This window comes from Agelaius phoeniceus, chromosome 4 (assembly GCF_051311805.1).
Source record: "Agelaius phoeniceus isolate bAgePho1 chromosome 4, bAgePho1.hap1, whole genome shotgun sequence".
Taxonomy (NCBI): domain Eukaryota; kingdom Metazoa; phylum Chordata; class Aves; order Passeriformes; family Icteridae; genus Agelaius; species Agelaius phoeniceus.
Window position 1 is genome coordinate 61,997,503 of NC_135268.1, and position 18,575 is coordinate 62,016,077.

Sequence of the window (18,575 nt, forward strand, 5' to 3'; positions counted from 1 at the left end):
ACAGTAAAGTCCTGCTGGATCATACAATCTACCTCCATATTCCTGCAGGTCTGCTCTTGGCAATGTAGGCAAGAGATAGTTAAGACAAGCTAGAAAATGCAGATAAATGACTCACAGAAGAGTATTTAAAATGCTGAATAAAATCCAAAGCCCTTGAAATTAGAACCAAAACAATGGGGAAAATGCAATTTTCTTCTTTAGCAGAGCAAATGCAATGGGTAAAGTTTCTTTCTATATTCCTGTTATATGGTTTTACAATATGTGGCAGGAAAACTTATTCTGTCTGGATAAAACTGCCCATACAAATCTATTTTGCTTTAAAGAAGAGGTATGAAGGAGAAACTTTTACCAGTGTCTTATTTTTCCTTTTTTTTCTCCCTCCCTGTTCAATCTCTTATGCCTGGTACATTTCCTTCAGAGCCACACAGCTTATTATAGGTTTGCCTGTTCCAGCTGCTTCCCCTAAAGCTGCAATTTTATTTTTTCATGTTCCCATGTCTCTAACAATGTCTCTTATTAAATAGACATTGTATAGGAAATGTAGTACTGCAAATATTCAAGCAATCAAACAACCAGACATAAATGGACTTGAAAGCTAAGAAAAAATGCTCACCGACATTCCTTGATCTCTCAAGGACTCTGCTGCCCACTACGAGAGGCACAACCACTCCTGGCCACAGCCATGGGCTCTCCCTGTGCAAGGTCTCCCAGCTGTGGCAAGGCCACCACCTGCTTTTCCACCTCCTCAGGGTCCCATTGCAGCAGGCAGCAATGGCCCTAACACTTCCTAACAAGGGGCCAGAACTCCTCTCTGCAGCGCTGCCTGGGCCATGATGCCTGTCTGGCTCAGGGCTTGGTGCCAGGGACACTCTGTCCACAGCCCAGAGCAGCCCAGTCTGACACGTGGAGCCATGAGCTGGACAGGCAGATACTGCACTGTGTACTTAGGGACTACTTGTGCCAAAGCTTAAACCAAACCTGATGAGTAAGGTTTGACTTGTGGTTAGAAGAAATATATTCAACTTAGACTTGGGGCCAATTAGGTCTGACACGCTAAGTGGCATTTCCAAAGTGTGGGAACTCAAAGAACAGACTGAGAATAACAATGAAAGATGTTTTAAATGATACCTCCCATGGAATGAATGGAAGTATCAAACCTTTATTCCACATTTTTAGCTTCAAGACTGCTGCTTCCTAGGATTTCCACTGCAGTGTTACCCACTGGTACTGCATGGGCTGAGCACTTCGAAAAAAAATCAATTCCTAAGTGCCCAACAGAGAACTGATCATTAGGAATTACAAGTGGACAGGTGTGAAAACTCCTATGGCAAGTTCTCTTCTACTTGCCATAGTAACTAAGAAAAGAGTGCAGAGAGATACTTGCATGAATATTGACTGTTCCCAGCTCCTTATTTTCTTTTGTTCTGAGATGCCTGTTTCCAGCTCTTGGCTTAGCTTCTCCCTGGTGAGCTGAAGCAGTTCTTCAGCAGCCATGCTCTTGTCATGTTCTTCCCTTTCAAGCTGTGCATGTTTAACCACCATCTCTTTTTTGTGCTCCTCCACAGCTTCCAGGAGGAACGACTTTGGCACATTGAGCTTGACCAGCTCTTGCACAACCACTCCACACTGAACACGTTTAAGCTCTTCAATGGCTTTCTCTGCTAGCCTAAATAGAAGCTCCTTCAGCTCTTCACTGGCCTCATTGTCAAGCTTTTCAGTAAGTTCTTCAAATTCAATGGTGTGATCACTCAGAAGGTTTTTCCAGTGTCTCAGGTAGTGAGAGATCTCATCAGTAGTTTTGAAGGGGTCTCCAAGTGACAGCTGCTCCTTCTGATGCTCTTTCTGGGGATTTATTAACCAAAAGGAGGAACAAAGTTAAGAAAAAAGAACACCTTGAATCCTAGCTCCTCAAGTATGAATTTCATAGCAATGCAAAATTTCATACTTTTGCTTTTCCATGTTCTCAAAACTTCTTTTCAGCGTCCAGAGGCTCACCTAGCCCTCAACAGATTGGCTTTGTGAGCACCCAGGAGGTCTGTAATAACTCTGACTATTGCTAGATACAAAGGCTGTGATAATATGGACTGTTGCTAGATAAGAGAGCTAAAACCTAAACAAATGCATCATCATGTGGTTTGACAGCTATGAATTACTGCATGACTAATACACAATATGGTGGTACACAGTTAAAACCAACTGGCCCTTACTTTAAACTATGCTTCTGGCAGTGCTGACCTCTGCTATAATAACTACATCTTATTTTTCAATTAATTCAATTTCTAATTCATTATAAGCCCTATGAAAATAAAAACATTGAAAATAATTACCTTTTGCAGCATTTCCCACCTTCGCTTGGTAATGAGTTTCTGGCAAAGCTTCTGCTTTTCTTGTTTTACATCATGATCAAATTTCTGTTTAACAAAATTAATTTCAGTCTCAGCTCGGTCCAGCAGGATTCCCAAATGACTTTCAGGTAGATGACCTGCTCTGTAATAACAGTGTTTGAAGGCTGTTATCCCAAATTCTTAAGAACAAAAGGATATGAGGCAATTAGCACTATAAAAAGGCTCAGCAAAATAGACACAAAGAATGATCTTTGTTTCTTCAGCAGTGATACCCAGGAGAATCAAACAAAGAAGGGGATAATCAAAGGACAATCTCAGAGATGAACACAGAATTGAGGCAGTTTGTGAAGGTGTATAAAAAGAAACAAGAAGGATGGACAGACAGGAAGGATAGACAGAAAGGAGGGACAGGAATGACAGGCAAGTGCAAAAACAATTACACATCAGTTTGTAATGTGATATTCAAATTAGACATTTTAAACTTTATATATTATGTATATTTAATTTTTTCCATTTAATGGCCCTGGAATGCCATTTTATATGTCTTTTACAACTCCTCCTCCTTATTAAAACAAATCTCTCTTTAAAGTATGTAATCAAGTAAAAAGAAAAATTCTTTTTAATAGAAAAAGCAATCATATCCACAAAATACTTATATTCATACTTTCTACTAATTTTACATCAGAAGACTTATAAAAAATTCAAAATAATAACAAAATTAAATTATCTGAAACAGCAAATTGTCAGTCATAAGCCCACAGTGCTTTCAAGTGGAAGTTCAACACTATGGTCTACCTCCAGTTGCTACAGTATTTAATGTCAAAGAGAAAACAAGATCTCAACAGTGGCTGCAACAGTTAAAAAAAAATCTCCACCTCCACAATCTCAAACTGAATGTCAGGACTTACCTGCTATTATAGTTACACTACAAGTTCCCCAAATCTTTCTTATTCAACAGAAGAATAAAAGAACATCTTAATTCAGACCAGGCCGTTGGACATTTGTGAGTTATAATTTCTATTAAGCACAGTGGACTTACAAAATGTGGTGTCGAAAAGGTCAACACAAAACTTTGAAGTGAAAGCACCAATTCCTGACCTGAATTTGGAGGTTATACAGATACCTTCTAATTTACCTATCCAGTCCCCATTTTGTCAAAGATTACAGAGTCAGGACTCAGATGAATCCAAGGCTTTCAAGGTTTCATTCCAGTGTGATATCTGGCCCAATTCCTAAATTCAAGTTGTATCTAAATGTGGTAAGCAAGCCCTTCTCCAGAAAGGAGAGTCTTATTATGGTTTATTAGGATTTATTGCTACTGTGACAACTTAATTCCAACCAAAATCCTCAAAATAAGTGCTAAAATAAAGCAGATTACCAAATTAGCTTATTTGCACCCACTGCACTGTAACCAGGGTGGCCAGAACCCATAATTCTCACCTCCCCATCTTCTGCTCAAGCATCCACAACTATCTGAGCAAGCCATGAAACATCACTCCTATATAATGTATGTGCTGGATAGAAACTCAGATGTGCTTTATCACAGTTATGGCAACAAAACAGATCCTCCTTTTGCAGAGCTTTTTCAAAGTCTATCTATTGCATTTCTTTAATCTGCAAAGAGGATTAAAATACCTTTCAGTATTTTGAGAGTAATCCACCAAGCATCATTCTTGGCCAGGTAATTTCTGCCCTGAAACTAATCAATCTTAAAATTCAGTGTTATGTCAAAACCTCCCTAACAGCACCAAGGTTTTTTTTGGTAACTCTAAGTCCTCCCCCTCCTTTTTGACTGAACCCAAGGCAAAAGATGTGTGAATAAAAGTAATTAATTATGGTGAGAAAGTGCAGAAAGATAATAACCAAGATATTATTTTTAACACCTTCATCTTTTTTTGTACTGAGGAAATAAACCCAGGCTTGCTACATCCAATTAAAATCCCTGTCCAGAGCACTGAAAAGAGTCTGCAATAGAAAAAGATAGATGTGCTGGAACCACACAGCAAATGAAAGTTTAAGAAAAGTCATGCAACACAGAATGATAGGAAGATGATATATAGCTACCTATTTTTAGGATTAAAAAAAAGGTCTACTGTGTTTCAGTTGGTTTATTTAGAGATCCAGTATGTCCATAGCTAAAATTGCAGGTGATGCAGTAGCCTATGTCTGTTTCTGTGCCAACTTATATTAATTGGTGCTATGGTAATTCCTAAAAGGCTCAATCCTGGCAAGACCTTTCATTTCTGGTTTCATAAAAATACAATATAAAAACAATTACAGTATTAGGAATAAAAGATGTCTCAAAGGAATCCAAACAGAAATGCTAAACAAAAGGAGAGGAGAAAGGTAATGAGATAGTATAGACTGTATGGTAAAACTGCCTGGTCTCAACATACTGGAAATTTAATCACTGAAGAAATGTGCAGGCACATATCTTTGAACAAAGAGAATTTTAATGGAGGAGAATACTGTGGTATTGCCAAGGATGTTCACAGGGCAATCCTCCCAAAGGCAGTGAGCACCAAGGAAGGTACAGAGGTGAAGTGTGTAGCCAACAGCAGCAGCATCACAGGTCAGTCAGAGAGACCTTGACTCCTCTGCATTGAATCAAAGTCAACAAATTAAGGAGCAAATACAGAGTGAGAGCACTGAAGTAAAAATCAGGACTTTGTATTTGATGTTACTGGGAATCAATGTTCCAGGATGCTGGACCCCAGCAAAGAAAAATTGTTTCATGAAAGCTAGAAAAGGAACAGGAGCATCACAGGGAGATCGATACCAAGCAGAAAAGCTGTACAGGCCTGAATGCACATGGAGGCTGAATCACATCACCATACAGAAACTACAGAGAGAACCTGCATGACCCTGCCCATGGTACTCCAGCTACACCAGGATTTCACCTGCTGAATTGGCATCTTGCTGTTGTCCAGAACACAATTCATGTTAATAATTTAGGGCAATAAATGCCCCCCCTATATAGCAGAGTGCTACAAGCAGAAAAGGTTTTAAGAGATTATTAGAAAACTTCATACTGATGCATTACTGCTGACTTCCACAAATATCCAGCCAAGACATTGCTGGAAAACTACCTTCTATGGACAAGGTCCATATAAATGGTGATTATTAAGAAGAATGAGACCAGCATAAGGTGCTTGCTTTAATCTTTTGACCATTTTAGAAACACAATACACAAGAAATCCTTGGGGTCTTCAAAAAATTTAAGCTTTGGGAGAAACTTATTAGGTACCAATGGTTGCAAACTTCTTCATAAGTCAGAAGAACTGAATTCAATTTTTAAGAGACTGAAGAAGAAAGACATTTCTTGTGAACAAGAAGATACTGGCGAAAGAATTACACAGTGTTTTACCAATATTATAATTTAAAACCATCAAGAACCTTGCACCTCTGTTGATAGCAAGAACAACCCAAGATAAACACTGCCTCAAGTGTTTTGCCCTTTTGCCCATTAGTCTTTAACAAAAAAGATAAAGAGCCTATGTAGCCATCCCTCAAATCCATGATTACAGATTATATTTTAAATTCTCCTTTCCTGCTTTTTGGCACTGCAGTCCAGACTTGATTTTCAAAAGACACTGAGTACTAAAATACTAGTCCAGACAAATGGGACACTTTATTTAAATACAACATGAAAACTCTGGCTGCTCTATTTCATTTAAAATGTTCACAGCCCTCCCTAGAACTGGCTTGGGTTTATTTTCCTTTTTATAACATCCATTTCTAGCCACACAGAATCCTTTTCACATTAATTTGAAATTGCCTTGCTATTTGATAAATTTTAAACATACTAATAAAGCTTCATTTTAAAAAGACTTCTCCCCTCAATATCTACCTGCTGGCTTATCACTGCATCTATCTGTGGTATATTTAATCTATATCTTTTCTCTCTTCTCCATTTAAGTTTTGTATTTTAGAATTCCATTTATAACAGTAAGTTTAAGGCACTCTATTATAAAGCTGGACAAAATAGATTAAGACAGACCTGTATCTATATTTAGCAAGCAGATTCAATCATAAAGTGAAAAATAAAAGGATATTATGGTTACAAATTTAAAGTACTGTTTAGACCTGACTGCTCTTGCTGCTCAAATTTTAGTGCTCCAATTTGTAAACATTCCCAAAATCACTTTCTAGTTACAAACTGAAATACAAGCCTATCTTATGTAATTATGAATTTCTCATGAATTATACTAGGCTATTCCAGTTCGCCTGTAGAAAACAAAACAGTAGCAAATAAACTGAGATACTACATTCTGGAGTTTTATAATCTCACCAGCTAAAGAATGAATTATAAGAGTTTGGCCAACATTTGTCTGAAAGGAATTACTGCAGCAGCAGGTGTGGGAAGTTACAGGAAAACAACTAGTTCTAAGCCCAGAAAGCCAAATGGGATTGCTTCTCTCCAAATGATATCTCCAACTATTGACACATGTCCTTTCTCCACAGACAACCAACCAATGCATACTCTGAAAGTTTTATAGAAGAGGGCTAGAAAAATTAATTTTTCATCTTGGTAATAATACTTGCTGCTTTTGGAAGTTTGGGGGGTTTTAGAAGGTTTTTTAATACATTTAATTCATTTTTGGGGATGAGATCCATGAAGTCTTCAATTAACTAACACTATGCCTTTCCTTTCTGTTCAATAGTTGATTTGTTTGGTGACTGTTAAGTGCAGTAACAGTCATTAAACAATGGGTGAAACTGATTTTTCCAGCTCAGAAAGTCCCATTTGTTCACTGCAATGGTCACACAGTGAGGTTCTCACAAAGGCTTTTCACATAACCACATCATCAGAGGAAACATCTCAGACCTTATAATACATCTCCAAAGAGAGGCATGAACTGATGGAAGGGAACTCTCTGTGAAAGACATGTCTGAATTAGATTTCTTATTCCAGGACATCTTTGTCTTTGAGCCACACAGCTGCAGACCTTAACAAAACAGTGCAAGACTACTGGAAGAAGCTCTCTTCAACCAATGAATCTGGGGACAAGACTCAGGGTGATTCAAGCTAAACTTAGAGTATGATTCCAATGAGGCAGAACACAGGACAATCAAAAAGAAAAGCAAGGAAAATATACTTAAACACCCTGATAAATTATTTTGTCGCATCAACAGATGCCATCTTTGACACCTTTTTAACAGACTTCCTGCTTCCTAATATTATGTTACTTTTAAATTAAATTGACATTATGGAAGAAAAAACACACCATAAAGATCAGTGCTCACCTAGTTCTCTTAATCCACATTTCACATATTGTCAGTGGTTGACATCAATACAGACATCTCAAATACACAAATAAAGCTGCAAGCACAGGACTAACAGCAGCAGTGCTAGGTTGTTTATTTGTACTCTAACATATTTTGCTGCCCTGGCAGGCTCCTCACTAATCTCTCCATATGCCAAACTAACACAGTTCCCTGGGTGGCAGCACAATGTCTCCCTCAGTGCTCCTCACAGCCACACAATTCTAAATAACTATGTCTCTGTGTGTCTGCTGGGTCACCAATTCTACCCCTCTACCTTGATTCCGAGTATCCCAAACAAATTAAATCTGTGTATTACAACAGTACATTTCCAGGTCTACTTTTTACTTCCCTGACATCTACCTTTTAATTTTCTGCAACAGGTGTATTCTCTGCTAGTGAAAATCCTCCAGATAAATTATTTATAAAATTCATCTATTTTCTTTAGAAAATATTCATGATTTCCAGCTCAAAAAGAGAAACTGTATGTCCAGCTCCTCAAATACATTCAATCACAAGTGATCCAAAATTATTTTTTTCCATTAAATCCAGATATTCATGCATAAAGCATGTAGACAAATAGTCTTCACTAGTGCATGTTGCAATGGACTCTGGCATGAGTTTTCACATGACTGACAAGTACTTACACAAATAATGGATATATAAAGACACTGAGCATCTTACATGAGTCTGGCTCCCACTGAACTCAGAATTACAACCAGGTACTACGTATGTTTCCAGCAATTCATCTCTGTGCCATACAAAATGGACATAGATAACAAAAATCCCAGCAGGTGCTAAGGTGAGGTTAACTAACAAAGGCAATCAGCTGCAAAGTATTTTCTTAGAATTAACTAAAAGATAACATTTTATGCAACTCTCCTGCTAGGTAACACAGAAAAAAGACTTTTTGAAGAGTCTGTTGTCTGCGAGATAACACAGTCAAATGGCTGTCAAGGAAACCAGTTGAGTTCTTTACCTTTCTGTCTTGTTAATGAGACTCAATATCTGGGCTGCTGCAGCATTTATAAGAGCAGAGACACGAGAATCTCTTGACTGCATTTTACTTATAAGATATTCTCTGTAAGAAAACCTTTTACTCAGATGATATTTCTTGCAAGCTTGCAAAAAATCCATTAGCTCTTCAATGTCACCCTACAGGAAAGAATGTGAACATTTAGTTAGATGTAACACTAATTTCAGCTAACACCTGTGAGTGTCAGAGCAGACTCGTTCATTAATAGAGCAAGGTTTAAAAATTCCTACAAGTGTAAAATAATAAGCTTGTATCAACTTAACTCTAGTGATCACATCAAATTATTATGGTTATTTCAACAAAACAAAATAAATAGTGTTTAGATATTTTGGCCTGATTACCTTAATACTGCGTGTACTTTCCTGAACAGCTAGTACATGTCCTAAGTGACCTGAGTTAACAGGTCATTTGATCAGATATTCACAGATATTCACAATTACATAGACATGCAACCCTACCAGTGTTAGCAGAACTGTTCTTTACAATGTACTGTATAACTACATAAAGGGTCACATCTTCAAAGGGGTCTATAAGTTGGCTTCAAAGCCAACTCTTCCATGTATGTAGAGTATGGCATAGGGAAAGCCAAGCCCACTGCACACAGGCTGGCTTAGAAGGTCCCCCTTCCAACAGTAGCAAACAGGAAGGGTTTAAATACCTACAGACAGGTCTGGGCAGAGACCAGAGTTAGGCACACAGTGCTCTATAGCAGACATTCTGTAAGCATAAATAACCAAGACAAGGTCTGCTAGTTACATCACCCATGTCTGAGCAGCCAAAACTCAGTCAAAACCTTTTTTCACTTGCTCTACCTCTTTGATCTGGCTGCTTAACTATCTTCTGCACAAAGTGCTTGCTGCATCTCCCTCTGACAGTGGCCCATGTGTAGCTTCTGTATACAAGCTTGTGCATCAGGTTTTAGGAGTGGGCCTTACATGCTCTGACACCTACTTTCCAGATGTTGCTTTTTAACCTCCCCCCTCAAACTGCAGGACCACAACAATCCTAGTCTTTCTCAAGAAGCAGCGAGAAGAAAAATGCCCAGAACTTTTGTAATCCAGAGCACTAACTTTCAACACAAATGAGGTAAAAAACAACCAAACAAAAAAGCAAACCATGAGGAAACAACTTAAGCTACTCTGTTGCAAGAGGTTTAAAATGTAGCTGAAAGCAAAACTTAAGTCCTGAACATACTCTCCATCAGCACCACTTGATAACAGAACCTGGAGATACTCAACCTCTCTAAGTACATAATCATAGTACTTCAGACATACCACAATTTCAATAATGTACATATTTAGATTGGGGAGCTCAGTACATCTTCTGAAGTATATATGAGCACTTGCTGCCTAGGGGGTTTTGAACATGTGCATATACCTCAACATTACAGTTGTGTATATGTCTACATGTGCATAATGAATACATTATATTTTTTAAAAATACTTTCTACAAAAGCTTATTATGAAAGTGATAACACTAATCCTGAAACAATTCTTATAAATTACTGCAGGTTTGTATTCTGTCTTTAGGTTAGGAATGGAGATATCATCCTATTACCTGTATTTTAGAGTAACCTTCAACTAATGTTTTAGCTGCTTCCACCTTCAGTTCTCCCTTTGAAGTGGCATTTATTATTTGTGTAAAAAAGATAGTATGGAGCTCCTTTCTTTGGGTAACAGCCAGCTCTCTATAAGCCTTTGCAAAATATTCCTCCTGCTTTATGAAAAGGAACCTCTTCAGGCAGTCCTGCTCCAGCCTGTGAAGTTTGTCCAGAAGACTTCTGTATTCTATAGCAGGCTGCAGAAAAGGAAGAAATAAATGCATCAGAAGTGATTTTCAGAATTCAACATACTTTAAAGTATCAGTGCTACTAGTTCATATAAATTTTATAAATACTTTAGTTACTGTAATCCCAGGTTTATGTGAAGGCTAATATTGAATCAACTGTACACTTTGTATTGGTTTCACCTGTTTGGATGGCAGGGCTGTACAGTTGCCAATTTCTAATCCAGATACCACTTCCAAGGCATAATAAAGTCCTTTTAAAATTCACAAGTCTTATATAACAAATTATATAAAATGCCATGAAATTTAACACAAAGACTATATATTAATTTAATTTTTTAGGTTTAATCAATCCTGAAATCTTATTAAAATTAAACAGACTCAGACTCACATAATGCATACCAGTTTAAATAAGCATAATTTAAAAAACAACAAATTGGAAAAAAACCCTATTCTACTAAAAATCTTGAGAAGATTTTAATTATTGGTGACCTTCTTTAACCATCAGTTTCTACAAGTTAATCCAAGAGCATTGTTTTAGATTTACATTTGCAACCATGGAGTAGAATTAAATGGCAATTACTTTAAAAGCTTCTTTTCCAGAAATATTTCCTCTTCATTCTCCAGTAAGACTTACATATTCATTGTTTTAATCTCAGATGGCATAAAGTCATTATAGAATCAAAACATACGTGTCCCACAGAGCAAAGAATGCTTCTTATGCCAGCAGAGCTACCTAAGAGTCACAGTGTCAGACTTGTTCTAAATTTCATACCAATTATCTTGAAGAGAACTGCCCTCTGCACTTCTCTCTCCCAAGAGAGACACTGCAGGCAGCAAATAATTAATCAAAAAGGAATAGAATCTCTATGTCTTGGCTGGGAAGGGGAGGAGGTTCTTGCTCTAGTTGTTTTCCACTGCCATCCCTTGGGTGTCAGTACACCTGCTGCCCAGGAGAATGGCTGTGAGCCAGCCCTCATGCTCAGAATGTCCTTCTGCACCACACACTGTGGCATGTATAAAATCAGGTCCTTCTACAGACAGAAAAGTCAACAGCAATGATGGGATATGTAAATGGATCAGGACAGGTACTGGACTGGCCTTAATTGCTTGCTTGACTCCTACTATTCAGGATTTTCAGTACAAATCAGACTGACCCAACACCAATACATTTCATATAAAGCAAAGCCACATGGCTGAGAGCATATTTACTGTGGGTTCACACTGAGTTTCAGTCAGGCCCCTCTCTCTGCAAAGGCAGGACTTATCTCAGTGAGGTCTAGGCTCCTTCTATATCCAGCTGAAGGAGAAAGTCTCCAGCAGAGTACAGTTCAACTCATCCTTAAAAAGGTGTCCACAAGTATCTCTTCCTTCCCACCTCTTGTGTTTCTAGCACCTCTAGGGAGTAGGTCAGAACAGACATATCCTACAGGCATGGAAAGCTCCACAGAGTCACAATTTAAAATCCACCTGAAAACATCAGAGAAATTCTACTGGCTCACTAGCCTTGTGCCATTAATTTTCTCTATGCAACAACCTGATAAAACAAAGTACTTCCTGAGAGCCTCAGCATACTGGAGTACATTTAATGGGTCACTCTGCAAAAAAACCTTATTGTGTCAAAACTTTAATTCATGAATTGTCATTAAATACCTAAATAATTATGGGTATGTGATATGCAAATACCACTTGTGATCCAGAAGCAAAGCCCCACCAGTAACAAACTGCACTATTTGTTCCCACCAAGTCACCCTCTTAACAAATATGAAACACCAACTTGGGGCATTTTGGCATTTTAAGCTTATAGAGATGAAATATTCAAAACTTACCAGAATCCTTCCAAGCCACAGGAAGTTGTTAAAAATAATAATAAACAGTGGGGGAAAACCAGTTTTATTGTAAACATCCAATATACTCAAAAAAAGACATGGGAGACTGGAGCATTATAAGGAATCTTCCTCTGACTTCAGTTATTTATTACAAAGAAGCTATTTTCAAGCAAAGTCCACCCCTTGCTCTATAATACAGATTGTTCTGCTTGCCCTTCACTCACTTCAGCGGGAAATCAGCCCTTGGTTTTGCTTATATTCTAATTTTCTTCAAAAACAACATAAATATTGGAAGCTTTTTACCTAGACTGTAAGGTTTATGATGCAGGAAGTTTGTTCTGCTCTGAATGTGCAAAATACTTCACAGAGTGTCTGAAATCTCAGAAAGTGCTGCAGTAAAATACAGTAAATAAAAGTACACCACTTTGCAATAGTATAAGTGATTATAAAAAAACCCCAAAACAAAGAGGGTAATGACAACCCTTTGTCTTCAGATGTCACAGATTGTGTTTAATTCACCAGAAAATTATTTTTCTCGAGACAATTTCTTAATAATAACTACCCTGATTATGATACCCGAATTTCTGAACACATTTAATTGTAGATCTTTACTCTTCTAGGAGGATAACTAACTGTTCTAGTCTAAAAGAGAAAACATCTCCATAAAACTACCTATGATGCAAAGTATCTTGATTTAAAACCAGATTTACCTTTTCATTAATTTTCTTCATTAACTCCTCAGCCTCTTCATTTGCAGCTCGTGCTTTTTGGCATTGAGCCTCCATTGTCTTCCTAGTTTCCAGATTACATTCAGCTGTTAAAGCCACCATCTTCCTTTCATACTCCTCTTGAATCTCTTCCTCCATTGCAAGAAACTGCTTTTTGAGAACTGAACTTATTTTCTTCTCCACATGAGGAAAGAGGCTGTGATTTAAGACCATGTTCTTCAACATCATAGCAATCGCCTCCTTACAGATCTGTGTTCGACTGGCCTCCAGATCCGCATCCACCCGTGTCAGGCTGGCAACCTCCAAACTGTGCAAAGGTAATCAGGACTGTTAGAAACCCCAGATTATGGGAAATTTCTGTCAGAAAACAAGATCCTGGTATCTAGAGCATTCAATCTCTAGATTGCATCTAGATTCACTCAACACTGGGCAATGAAACGGCAGTCACAGATGTGCAAGAATATCACAGTATAGCTGAGTTTATTAATCATGACAGTAATCATTCATTAAACAACAGGGTGAGTCAACTTATACTACAGCAACTTTAAGTATGTCCACACTTCTCTTTCCAATTCAGACAGAAGAAGAAAAATCTTTTCTTTACTAATACTCAAAACACTACCTTAGATAAAAGCCAATAGAAATGTCTGACACCCCCCTCCAAAAAAACCCCAACAAAATCAACTCGCTATCTCCGTTGGGAAGCAGATCAAATGGTCACCTGAATAGACTATAAAATTTACTGACTGTAAAATAGTTCTAAACTCACTGACCCATCTAGATTGATACATCACTGTTTCATATTCTTGGCTGGTGTACTCCCTTCTCTGCAGGGAAGAGGGGAGAGTTTCAATTTCATGCTAATACAAATAAAATAGCTGGTATCTGTCTCTCATGAACATTAATAGAGTTCTAGAAAAGAGGTTAAAACCATTTAGAAATACAAGAGCTCTTAGAAAATGCAATATGTTGCATATAAATACATTCTCATTTATCTGTAGAGTTAAATTGGAATTATAATTATTCTAATTTCATATACAATGTAACTACTCTAAATTCTACACCTGAACTCAATTCCACACTGGATGCTCCTGCATGTCAAATTACATGAATACACAACACTGTATACTTCTGTTTGTGGACCACATATACACAAATTTCTTTGTGACCTAAAAACATAGTTCAGGGGCTTAAACCCATTTTTTTTTTTTTTTTGCTTACGCTAAATTATTGGTCTAATTTTTCTGCAGAAAAATCTCAAAATATATTTCAAATCCATAGCCAAGATCTTGGTAAGACTTGCAAGAGAGTGGAACAATACACTCAGAATCATATAAATGAAGATATGCAAATCTAGAAACACTGGTTTTTGGTCAAACTTTCCTTATGAAAGCAAATAAAGTTTAATTAAAAGTAAACAACTGACATATCATCACTGCCTCCCTGACAGCACAAGAGGTGTATTCTCCCCATGCTGAAATTGGTGGGGTGGAAATGTTTTCTCACAATGCCTCAAATACTTGAAGTATTTGGGAGACTGGCTTTGAAATGTAATCATCTACCACAGACTGATTTCCTGTTGCAATTTCTCCACACCACAGGAACACACTGGTGATGGCTGCCCTCATCATGGCAATCTGCTGCAAGGCTGGCTGGTTGGCTGCAGCTGCTAAACCTCCTCCATTTTACCCCCTCTTCCTTATATACAGGAACAGAAATTCCTGCAATCAAAGTACCATGAGCCTGAAACATTTCTCACAGTAATCTGAAGATCCTGTAAGAGCTAATATTTGCTATAATATCCCCAAGCATCCAGCATCTCTGTCCTGTCTACAGATGGACACTGCAGCTGGAGGCACACGGCTTTCTTGGGGAACAGTCATCTACACTCATAGTAAAGTACCTCAGGGCACTGATTCCTGGGCAGAGTCCTTCTTGCTCCAGGAAAGAGGGCAAGTGATGGCAGGATCAAGGTATCAAGATGTGTGTTTTCTCCTAAGTAATTTTGCTTACAGTCTCAGGACTTCTGCTGACACAGCCAGCTATTATCAAGCTGTTGTTGACAACTTGAAAAAAAAGAGTTGTGTAAATGCACTTAAACAAAAACAAGGAATCAGAGAATGGGAGCTTTTTGCTATAATATTTCTCTAATGACTGTGAGGCAGTGGTAGGAGGCTTTCCTTCATAGATTCACAAATTCATTACTAGCCTGTAAAATCCAAGCCACCAGATTTATTTTTCTTTTTTACTTCCTGCTTTAAGTTCAGCAGCTCTAATTTAATTGAAGCATATCTATCTTCTGTGAGAAACATCCTGACTTTCAAGCATCCCCTAACAAAGAACTCAACATTTTAATCAATTGTTCCACTAGGTAATTTCTCCAAAGAATGCCTCATCCTCAGAATTTTATTAGTTACAACTTTCAACTCTCTTTGTTTGCAGGAACAACAAGTTCCTTAGTCATTATTTTTCTGTTCTTCAAGCATGCAATGATAGATGGCTGCCCCAGCACCCTCTAACCCTTTCTTACTGAGATGTGAAAGACTGAATTCCTCACCTCTCCTTGGAAAGTAACACTTCACAGCTCTACCACATTATTACATAGTTCAAAACACATAATTTATTCCTTAGCACAAATACAGGAGTTTTTTTAAAGCATGCCTCAAAGAAGATTAAAGCTATTCCTCACCCATCTCCCTATTATTTTTCAACTCTTCATAAGTGATCCCAAGAATGAAAACCAAAATGAAGCACCATCAGAACATTTCCTATTCTTTCCCTCAGTCTTCCCACAGCACTTCTTCCTACTTGCTGCAAGTCATTACAGACTCAACCTGATTCCATTTCCAGCAAGATTCCCATGCTCCTTTTCACCTTCAGGGGGAACTACAGTACCCCAGTAACTCCACATGATGCAAAATGCAGGAGGAGCAATGGTAAAAAATCACCTAATGCTGCTGTGTCAGCAAGTGAATAATGAGGCTCCTGGGATCTCAGGTGTATTTAACCTGCAACTCACACTCTTCATTTTCCTGACAGCACATTGGTGAAGAAGGCAATGGAAGAGAAGTTTATGAACCATTCCACCAAACAAAGGGTATCAGCAGAGAGAAAAGTCATTACAAGCCATAGCTCTCCCAGGTCACAGCTTTGAAGACAGCACCCACACCATCACCTTTTGACAGTGGCAGCTGAAGAAAGGTTGTGGCTGTAAAAACATTAAAGCTCCCTTCCATCTGGTGTACTCTGCTTCTGGTCTGTGAGCTTCATACAGCAGCCAGCAGAAATGAGACAAGCTCATCACACAGATCAGAAACCTTGCTTCAAGCTCTTTACTCAACACAGAGAGGTTGAGGGCACCCCTAGCATGCTGCTTCATACCAACAGTCAGTAAAACAGGAATCCTGTACATATAATAAACTGAATGCTTTCATTTGGTTTCATTCAAGTCCCTCAGAAGAACAATGTTTACAATCAACCAGATTAAACATTTCATGTCACATAGGGAAAAAAAATTCTAGCCAGACACTCTGTCTCCTCCAGCCAAGGTACATTTAATAATTTGCTTTAAATGCTCTGCACTCTGCTTGCCACAGTAATTGATGTTTAAAAGGTCTTGCCTCACTTCCTGAGCATATTCAGCATCACAGAAACATGAAAGCTAATGAAGTACAGGTAGCTGATGGCAACCTATTGATGAAAAAGTTGAAAGCTTTTGTTGGACAAAGCATGCAGAGACCGGTAACACAAAAGGGTAGCGGAGGGAAAGCTGAACTGACACATAGAAAATGAAAACTTCAAACAGCAAGTGTAAAGCTTTTTCACTCACTTGAAGAGAAAGAGGTTTTAAAAATCTGTTAGAGAGATCTGGAAGGGGAGAATCCCAGACGCCAAACACAGAGAAGCAGAAAGAGTTCCTGAGCAAGTGATGTCCTCCACAGACCTAATGAAAGAATACAGGAAAGCAGCTGAGGTCAGGAAACCAAATATAGTTAATTCAAAAAAAGACAGACCAAAACACAACACACTACAAAAAACTGAAACCTCTCATTAACGACCAAGTATTTGTGTCTTTAATTCTTATTATTCAAATTACAGGCCCACAGAGAGAATTATTGAACAGGAGAACTTAGAACTGCTGAATGTAAGAGCCCTAAAATTAACTATTGGCTTTCAAACACATTTTTAAAACTAATTCTGAATTTATAAAGTTAAGAAACTACTATAATGCAACTTTCTGAAGTCTAAAAGGAAGAGAAGCATTAAACAAATACCCCTTCGATGACATTTTCTCATCAAAAGAGAAAAGGCTGTCATTCTCAGAAGGCTCATCTCTCCTCTGCCAATGCCAGCTAATTAGTACCACACGTATTACAAAAGTATCCAGAGGAGACTGGAGCCCTGTGGTAGCTGTTTCTGTAAAAGTACTGCTTCAAATACACAAGGCTTCTGAAAAGCTTCTAATTAAGTAATTTAGAGCCATTAGTGGACACTTTGTCTCCACTGTTTCCAGTTCAGCAGTGACTCAGAGCCCCAAGGCACAGCAGCTGCACCAACTCCGGATGGAGAGGAGAATGGAAAGAGGGAAGGACAAACAGACAGACAAGCACCCCAGCCCAGGGGCATCCACTGTTATAGACAGAGCAGCACATGTGCTGTACCCATGGGCACAGTGATGGTGGGATAGCTGCAGTGAGGAAAGAAATGGGAGGACAACATCGAGACATTATGATCCATGTTGTCTTGTCACACTTCAGAGGAGTGAAGATGGAGAAAGTCAGACAAGAAGAATCACAAAGAAACAGTTCCTGCAGTGCTGGCTTTAGTCACAGTAAATAAAGTAATTTGAGAGTAATGGGCATTAGAGGTCTTCAAAAGCTGTTGATGGGATGTTTCACAAATTATCCATTTATTGATGGATTAGTAATATAGTATCAGTAAGCTGGGCTGTCTTTTAGTTTTTTGTCTGTTTAGGTTGTTGTTGTGTTTTGTTGGTGGTTCTTTAAAGAATGTCAATGGGACCCCTCTGTGCCGCCCCATACCTTCCTCCCTTCAACACCTCCCTCCTTTTTTCCTTCCTTTGCATTCCATGCTCTTCTGCTGGGCCCAGTCTCAACAGAGGCTGTAAACAGGGCTTCAGGGCTGGGATTTACACAGCTGCAGCACAACAGGGCACAAACCCCTGCAGGAGACTCAAACTGCACTAAAGGAGAAGCAGAGGCAATGGCATGAGGTCTGAACACCCACCCACAGCTACTGACTGCCCAAATCCAAATTCTTCTGGCACTGCTGTGCCAGAGTGGGATGCGTTGCATTTCCCTGGTCCCTGTCTGCTGCCAGGCTGTGTTAGCACAGGTCTGAAGGATATTCTGTCATACACCAGTAGCTGTACTGGCCTGCAGCCAGCTCTGAACTGGGGGAGCTCATCCATCAGTCCTGCAGCACTTACACAGCCAAGCATGAACTCAGCACAGCTCCTGCAGCAGCCTTACAGAGAATACAAACATCAGATCAGTAAAAAGAATTGCTAAGAAAGGTACATGAGCACTATCTAAGGATGATTTCACATGGGTGAGTCACAGGTTAA

General features: G+C 38.6%; 1 protein-coding gene across 4 annotated transcripts in view; it reads right to left on the minus strand.

Annotated features, from left to right (window-relative positions):
• EVC2 (EvC ciliary complex subunit 2) overlaps nucleotides 1-18,575 on the minus strand; it is a 60,052-nt gene that overhangs the window by 14,655 nt on the left and 26,822 nt on the right. For all 4 annotated transcript variants that reach the window (XM_077177707.1, XM_077177706.1, XM_054633353.2 and 1 more), the window contains exons 10-14: nucleotides 12,971-13,295; nucleotides 10,204-10,443; nucleotides 8,590-8,765; nucleotides 2,328-2,487; nucleotides 1,385-1,842 (exon numbers count right to left, since the gene is read on the minus strand). In XM_077177707.1, the coding sequence (XP_077033822.1) occupies nucleotides 1,385-1,842; nucleotides 2,328-2,487; nucleotides 8,590-8,765; nucleotides 10,204-10,443; nucleotides 12,971-13,295 (1,359 nt within the window). The remainder of the gene's footprint in view (nucleotides 1-1,384; nucleotides 1,843-2,327; nucleotides 2,488-8,589; nucleotides 8,766-10,203; nucleotides 10,444-12,970; nucleotides 13,296-18,575) is intronic.